This window comes from Protopterus annectens, chromosome 13.part0 (genome assembly GCF_019279795.1).
Source record: "Protopterus annectens isolate FY-2018-M chromosome 13.part0, PAN1.0, whole genome shotgun sequence".
Lineage (NCBI taxonomy): Eukaryota > Metazoa > Chordata > Ceratodontiformes > Protopteridae > Protopterus > Protopterus annectens.
The window spans coordinates 672,987,125-672,996,109 of NC_056747.1; the positions used below are offsets into that span (position 1 = coordinate 672,987,125).

Consider the following 8,985-nt stretch of genomic DNA (forward strand, 5'->3'; position numbering starts at 1 on the left):
AAGAACTTTCTACATTAAGCATCTTTCTTTACACAGATAATATCCTTTTGCGCCAAACAAATTAATTCCAGTCCACTTTTCAAACTCAACTTTGACAGTCCTTTTGTAGCCTCTGCCACTGGGAAACATCAAATAAACTTCTGATTGACCACAGAAAAACTAGTATTATGCTTTTCTGCTCACCCCACAGCAAAACTAATATTATGCTTTATCATTTCCATGCAGATTCCAAAATCTACAAGAATTTAGAGTTCAGAAACATGAGGAGCTATCTTAAGATGATTCTTGTTTGGGTGGGAAGATGTTAACCATTAAACAAGTAGGATTTGACATGAATCTGATAAGCAGGGTAATAAAATGCCATCATTCCTTTTGTCTTTGAATAAAAGTACAGATCCTTTCACAATCGAAATTATGATACAGAATTCCCCATCTTTTCTGTTTATGTTGCTAGGATATCCTTGTCCAAAATTATACTCCTCCTCAGGTCTTAATATGGTTTACCCTTTCTGACTCTACATACAGTGCTCCTAACCTACAAACTAAAAACTAAAAAAGACTTGCAGTTTGCATTGCTGGTTGACTTCAAATGCCACCACTGCTAGCTTTTGTGAAAACAAAAATGTCTCCAAGTTACTGAAGGTTCAACCTGGTTAACAGGCACTGTGATAAATTAAAATGATAAATAAAGGTTGCTGTCCCCCTTTCAAAAGGTCACTTCCTATTTAGGAAACAGACTTACTCACTTAGAAACTGTCAAGATGACATTATCTTTTTAACTAGACCTCCTTTTAAAACTCTCTAGATGATTGTGCTTGCTTCTTCCAGACTGAGCCCTGCATTATGTAGCAATTTCCCTCCCAAAAAATAGGAGCAAATAATCCCATGTAGACTTCATGAAAGCTCTATCCGAACATCTTCATAATAACTCTGAAAGCAGATGTTTTGGAAGCTATGCCTAATTATTACCTGTGAAATGCCAATGAACTGTCACTCTTAGCCAGTCAAAAAAATTCACTTTTTAATGTCTGATGGTTGATATAAATGTTATTTAGTTTTATTGATGTTAAATAGTTTCAACGCATATACTAGTATTATATTTCTATGTACTTTAACATAGAATATTTTATCTTTCTGCACGCCCTTATTGAATTTCTTCTTGTTTCTTTATTTATAATTTCTCTCATATTTTCTTTCATCATTTGGCATGTATGTGTTTGGGTCATGGCTAAAAATGGTCAGCAGGCCAGTCCACCTACCCAGTTATCAGACTAAATAAATAGTTCATGGGGCATAAAACAAGCTAACTAGCTAATAACTGTGTAAGGATGTGTGACCTTGGAGTGGGTTATATTGCCAGGAGATGAAATTTACTGCATAGAGGGTAAGACTCTTTCCCCCTCAATTCATTCAGGGTTGCTGTTTTAAACCTGTTTTAACAATGGTCTTGGTTTGGTTAAGACTCGTTGAGTAGATAAACTATATTCAAATTGGGGGCACATGAGATTTTATCCTCCATTGAATATCTTTTTTTTGGAGAGGGCAAAGCTCTCTACATAGGATTTTTTATTTTCATTGAATTCTGCTTTCGCCAGATTGTTGTTGCTTTCGGCCAGGTTTGGCAGTCATCAGAATTTTTTTTTTTTTTTTTTGCAAATACATATCTTCATAAAAAGTTGCTTTGCTTGGTGCAACCATAGTCATTAGCAACTGTACCAGATGGAACTGGAAAAAAAAGGAAGATGCAAAAACAGAGGGCTTCACTAAAGAAAAGGTGGAAAGATCCAGTAAGATGAGGGATAATATTACTGAGCACTATTACGCAAAAAAAGACCGGGGGAAAGATGGAGAGATAGTGGGCCTAATGACAAATTGGGTGATCAGGCACAAGAAAACCTTGAGAAAGCAGGGATTCCTTGTGAATACTTTTGTTAGCAAAAGGAGAGAGAGAGATGGAGTGAGTTACCAAGTCCATTCACTTCAAGTTCCCTGGATACAGGACTTGTAGTTTCCTTCACAGAATAATCGTCTCTGGATCTAGTGGAAACTACTCAATTACTGTTCATGAATTAAGGAGGAAGCTAGTGACAAAACTGTTATAACAAATTTTAAACCGAAAGAAAGGTAATGTATACAATAAATAGCAGAGAGGACATATCCAAAGTAGCTTAGAGGGATCATATCAGAAAGGTCATGAGATTGATTTTAGAGTTATTTGACTGGGTAAACTAAGTAGCAGAGCAAGAAGAAGGTGTGGACAGTGCCTGAAGGTAATATAGTTGTATCACACAAACTTAGTAACCCAGCAGACTGATTTGGAAGTCTGTCTTTAAGGTTGTAGCACAGGTAAAACACAGACTAGGCATTAGAGTAAGTTTTTATTTTGTTTTTGAACACACAGTTTTTAAGAGGTGCTACAATTTGGTGTTACAGGTTTCAGTAATGGTTCCAGTTCTTTCTAATATCTTCTAACTGGCATTGGTGAAGATTTGGATAGAAAACTGTCTTTTTGCTTATGCAGAGATTGACAGCTCAGTTGATGCACAGAAAGAATGAAAGTGACATTCTCAATCAATAAAGTAAATTTAAATAACTAAACAGAAAAAGTTTTTGAAGAGAAGGAACAGTGTCTAAAAGTGTGACATCTCTGAGAGTTTATATGTAGTCTGATGCAGTCTGAAGATGGGTGCACTCCACTTCAGGGAAAAATGGGTAAAGATTTGTTTCACTGGATGGTGAAAGTAGCATACAGCTGCCTTCCTGAAGATATTGGATTCTGAAATTTAGAGTTCAGAAACATGAGGAGCTATCTTCAGATGATTCTTGTTTGGGCAGGAAGATGTTAACCATTAAACAAGTAGGATTTGACATGAATCTGATAAGCAGGGTAATGGTAAGACTGGATAGACCTTGGTGATCAGTATGTATTTTTTGCAGTATTTATGCCTGCTAATCATGAGTTCCTGTAACCAATTGTCCCATTTGTTCCTTCAAGGTGGGTGGGAGCTTCTCACTGGCCCTTCTTGCTCCATGTGAGGGGAGAATCAAATATGGCCATCATCCATGCAGACATATGGATATATCCTAATTCCTTGGAGCTCCTAACGCCCTCACAGGAGCTCTGAAGGATACTAAGCTGCCGGTCAATGGAGAAGGAGCATGTGAGCTTCCTCTTGTGACTGTTCCCTGACCTATGCTATGACAACATATCTTTCCTTCTTGCCCAGACTGTGTGGATTACACCGTCCAGAGCTCCCACTAGGTGTTACCCAAATGGTGAACCAAGACACCTCCCTCCCTCCAGGATCAGCGAGCCATAAGACACCTCCCTCCCTCCAGGATCAGCGAGCCATATGCTGCTTCACTTCCATCCTCTTATCTGTCTGTCTTACGTTCATGTGTCTGCTACTCAAATGTGGGTCACATCAAGGGCTTTAACACTCTGCACCAAAGAAGGGGTGGATGATCATGTGTATCCATAAAGACTATTTGGAGCCACTTGAAAAGGTTCAAGTAGGAGAACATTTTATGCTTTGGAGACACTCTTATAGACTTCAGAAATATTTCCATGATCATATCATTCATTTAAGGCATACTAACTTAAGGATGTGCTCCCTTGGAAATGTTTCCAGTATTAAAACTGCTGCACATAGTCTGGGATACGAATCTTTGGTTGGGGATTGCAGGTATTTCAGGTAATGGGGCAGTTTTCCAACCTGAATGCATGACTTGAACACTAGAATGATTGCCACCAGGTTTAGCGAGTTCCATTGCTTTGAATGTCTCGAGGAAAGTGATACTTGGAGGGTTTCCTAGGTCCACCTTTTTCTGTATTATTTTTTTCATGTCATGGCTCATCTTTGCATCAGCCTGTCAGTCCTCATCTTCTCCCATTGAAGGTATGTACGTCTGTGCTGTTTTAGTTTGTGTGTACTCACATTTTTGTGCATTTATACCTTTTGTTTTACACTTTTGTTTTCAAACTGCTCTTGCTGCTGCAACTTGTATGATTTTTTTTCCTGTCTACGTTAAATGCCTTTAGTAACTGATGAACTGATTTTTTGCAGGTATGCCACTGTACTAGGGGAAGTCCTAAACATGAATGCAGTCCTTGGATGTCGGTCTCTTAAAGAGTTAGAGGAGGCCTTGTTCTGCAACACAAAGAAAAATGCAATGAGCTGGGATTCTTACTGGGAATGGAATGACCCTTTACGTGATGTGGATGAGGTAGCAGTGCCAGTCCTGTGTATCTGCAGCCAGGATGATCCAATCCGATCAAACCCTGAAACCACTGTGCCATTTGAGCTATTTGAAACCAACCCCCACTTCTTTTTGCTGCTTTCCAAGCATGGTGGGCATTGTGGTTTCTTTCAAGACAGTACTGGATCTACTGCACTCAGAAGCCATGAAGCATTACTGGAATTCTTTCATTCAACAAGTGACTTCTTCTTGATGGAGGAAAAAAATAAAATCTTAGCAAGGAGGAAAGGTATGGGTGGAAGTGGGACCTTGGCTAAACTAGCCCGAGGGCATGGAGTCAATATCTGCAAAAGAGAGTCCTTCTGTTCTCACAACATTCATGACATCTATAATTGGCAGAGATCATATACCAGGTGATTTGTAGCCTGACAGGATCTGTGAGAAACGGCTTGGCAAGACTGTATCTGAAGTCCATCCATGACCTGTATGTACATTTCTTTTTGGACACCATTTTATTTTCAGACTACAAGTTAAGACATTGCTTTAGGGGGTCTGAACTTCACATTTCGGGTACCAAAAGAAAATGCATGTGACACAGTGCCATTTGGTGTACCACATATTGTTTACTGTGTCACACTAGAATGGTTTCATGTAGATGGTAAACGCATACAGCAATCCCAGCTGTGAATTAGCAGCATGCATTTGTTCTCTGTGTTTTAACAAAGCTAAGAGGCAGTGGAAACTTGACCTATAAGGTCTAGTGCTAGTAAACCATACTTTCTGTAGCTATCGGATGACATGTTGAATTTATTTTCCCTACAACAGTGGTGCTTTTTTGAAGTACACAGGTAAAGCAGTTCCTGTACCATCTTATGGCCTGCTGTCAGTCACATGAAATTTAGAGCGGAGCAATGAAGTGTTGGCTGGACTGTTAGTACATGGATGTGATAATCTATGTTATTTATTACATAGGCTTGGATCATCAGGGTGGGAGAAAATAAAGGTGCATTTGACAAACAGATTGGCAGGATGTCTGTATCATAATATTACAAAAGCACAGAGCTGCCAAAATGCATTTGGGATATGGGGTAGTGCCTTTAGCTTATAGAAAATTAGGCTAGAGGCAGATTTAGACATTTATTGTATCTGGTTTTATACTTGGGTGCTTGCTCTCTTGGAATTTACCAGCTTATTTAGGAAATGTTTCCTTTAACAAAAATTCCTGATGTGAGAGATAGCTTAAGAAAATTATATTTTTGCTCCATTTCTTAAACTTTGTTTGCCATGTAAGCATACAAGACACATAATTTGCAAGGTACAGGTGTAGTAGGCCTAGAGATGTAAGATACAGGGCAAAACTTGCATTTTTGAACAGGGGAAAGAGAATAGTGAATTGTTACCAAAAAATAAGTAATGCTAATCCCTACCCATGGAAAAAGAGTAAAGAAGGCTCTGACAAATACAATGCTTATTTAGTTTTCTTATTAAGGCAAGTTTGCTGTTTGCAGAGGTTAAATGTCAGCTGGGTGAATGAGTTAATAAAAGCTTTATCCAAATTCAATAATCATAAAGTATATGGTCAGGCTGAAAGTTGTCCGAATATAGAAATAACTCAAAATATAGACACATGCGCTGATGCATTAGTTTTCAGATGTACTAGTCATTATAACTGCATACAGGTATGTTGTATAGTTTGGATAGCTATGTAGAAAGTTGTAAGGTCTTGTGCTTTCTATGGGTATCTTAACATACATAAATTATTATCTCACTCTTATGTTAGAAAACTATGCTGCACCAGAGTTTTGTGACATTTTTGTAATAATGAAGCTAAGCAGGCACCCAATTAAATGGGATGTTCTTAAATATCAAGAGAAAGATTTAAAGGAATGTTATCTATCAATGTGTATATATTAAAATAACATTTAAATGTACAATTGTTTACATATTGTTTTCACTGATCTGGCTAGGAGCTGAGTAGAAGCTAGGCAGCTTGCTGGATTGTTGGAAGTCTGCTTATATGTTTAAATAGAACTGTGATGTCAACTGTGGGCATTCAGTCTTGCCAAATTGTCATGGCATTTTATGTGTTGCACTGGGGTGTAGAGGATTAAAGCTGTTGGCTGTTAAATAGTTTCATCCTCAGGATCTGGGTTTTATTTCCTTGGTGTCCACTTGCATATTGTCCAACTCTAACTTGGCTAGACTAAAACTGTCACCCCTTCCAAACAGTAGTGCAGCTAAGCTGGTTTTACCAGGTTAAGTAAAGCAAGTATAAAGTAAACTAGTGCTATATGTTGCATTTTATACAAGCTGAGCACATTTAGGTGGTTTTCAGTGTGTTTTTCAGTCTCCTTTTTCCTCTGCTGCTGCTTCTTGTCGCTGACCATTCCGGACTTCTTTGACAAAAGAAAGTGAGTAATAAAACTGTAAATATTTACAGTCTGTTCCTCATTCTGAATAGCACCTTTTCCATATTTGTATTAGTAAACCAGGCATGGTGTGGCAAGTAATCCATCAGTGTTGGATACCATAGGATATGGGCCTGGTCGGTGCCCTGTTATTTAGTATAATCAAGCCTTCTGGTTTAATTGGATGGAAAGTTGAAGTAATGTAAAAATATAAAAACTGCCCTCACTATAACACATTTCATTTATGAGGTCCATATTGTTCCAACTGGGATGAGGAGCTATTTTGTCAAAGCAGCCAACGTGCTGCAGCTTGCCATAACCAAGTAAAAGGATCCTTTTGTTTTTTATTGAATATCATTTGCCTGTGTGTCAGTTTTTACTCCTGTATCATCTAGCTAATCCAGTACCAGCAGATGTTCAGGACTTTTGTCATTTTTCAAGGCATTCTTCAAGAGGCTTTTTGCTAGTGTCACTAGGTTTCTGAGTCAAATTTATACTGTAGTGAACTTTTTTCGCTGTAGTAACTGAAGCATAGTTATTTGTGCTATCCCTGTCCACATCCTGAATGCGTATGTCTTCAAAGATGTCAGTCTTCAGGTGGCAGACAGACAGACATCCTGCAGAGTATACTTATGCCACACAAAGGTGGACTTTATGGAAAATTTGTGCAGGGATAACAACTGACCTGACCATGGAAAGGAAAATCAACACATATAGTGATGTTTGAAATGTATCCTCACATTTAGGCCTTTTTGTAGCATCTAAGTGGTTACTTTCTTAATTGATATGGTACTTTAAAATCCAGCATTCATTTCACTAAGGCATGCTATTACGTTGTTGTATTATGGCTGGAGTTTGTGTGGGTCATGGCAGCCAATGAGCTTTTTAGAAAAATAGCAAGCTGCTGATCTCTGGCTGCTATAGTATAACGTTTTTTGTCTGTATATATAGATGCTTTAGTACAGGCCACATATATGACTGATCCCTACCCGGTTCTACTCCAGGCTGTTTCTTTAATAAAGCCCCACCCCACTCCACATGACACAGACAGAAAACATGCGAGCATGCAAATACACACACACTTTTATTATGGAGTACCCCCAAGCTAGTGCTGGAGTAGTTAATGACTGTTAATTTGGAATATATAATATAGAAAGAATATTAACCATCAGCCCTTGTTTGCTAACCCATAAACACACACACACACACACACACACACACACACACACACACACACACACACACACACACACACAATGAAAATCTGTGGTGTATAGACATACTCATGTTTGTAAAATCTGACCTTGTCAGACATAATAGAATAAAAAGCACAATGTAGCGCTCCGGTGGAAAAAACAAACACAGTAAAAACCAATTCCACCTTAGTCCACACTGCCTCACCAACTTGTTTCAATAAAACTTCCAAAGCTGAAGGTAACAGACAAAATGTTTATTCCATCAAAAAGACCAATGAAATAAATGTAAAAAACAATAAATACATGATGATCCAATCTCCCAATTGCAGTAGTCAAAGTGGTAAGCGCTTTCGTCCCCTTAAATCCTGGACTTTATCACACCTAGTACTTCACCATTGTAACTGCTGAAATACCTTTACTTATTAACACAATCAATTACCTCCATTGGTAACCACTCAATTAACATTGCCAAACATGTTTTAACCCCTGAATTACATATATAAAATACACTTGTAAAAAGTTATGAAAATAAAACAATTGTGTTACATTACACCTATAAAAAGTAAATAAATAAAACACTGGCCAATAGACTGTCATATCAAATATTAACATTTTTTACATAAATTTAAGGCTGCTTCTTTCAAAACTGGTACCAGGGAAACATGTTCATTTATGCCTGGTGAATAAGTGGCTCCCAACCTCAGTTGCCATTTGACTTTACTGCTACAAATCCTGTTACCCCAATCCCCTCCCCAGGGATTCTTAGCAACAATTTCTAAAATCCCAGACTTAAACTTAACCTGCCCAGGACATGTCAGTGTGTGTTTAGAAAGGGAGTTGTTCATGTTTTTATTTTCTATGACATATAGGTGTTTGTAAATACGCTTACGTAATGCCCTCTCAGTTTTGCCAGCGTAAAACCCTTGGCATCCTTGACAAACACACAAGTAAACCAATCCCTTACTACCACAGTTGCCATGAACTAAATGTACCCTAGTCCTAAATTCACCTACCATCAAAGAGGTTTCCTCTAAAATAAATGAGCAGTATTTACATGATCCACATTTCCTGCTCCCTTTGTCTCTATCATCCTGGGGTAAGGGGTGTTAGAAGTAGTACTTAATACTGGGCCCTACTTTGTGTACAAGTAAAGGTGATGTCCCCACAACATTGAACACCTC

The 8,985-nt window shown here is 38.2% G+C and overlaps 1 protein-coding gene across 1 annotated transcript in view; it reads left to right on the forward strand.

Moving 5' to 3' along the window:
* Positions 1 to 6,328, forward strand: part of LOC122787577 (protein ABHD15-like) — a 197,594-nt gene extending 191,266 nt beyond the window's left edge. Inside the window, exon 3 of the mRNA XM_044054362.1 lies at positions 4,068 to 6,328. Within this exon, the coding sequence (XP_043910297.1) occupies positions 4,068 to 4,617 (550 nt within the window). The 3' untranslated portion in view covers positions 4,618 to 6,328. The remainder of the gene's footprint in view (positions 1 to 4,067) is intronic.
* Positions 6,329 to 8,985: the final 2,657 nt, after the last annotated feature.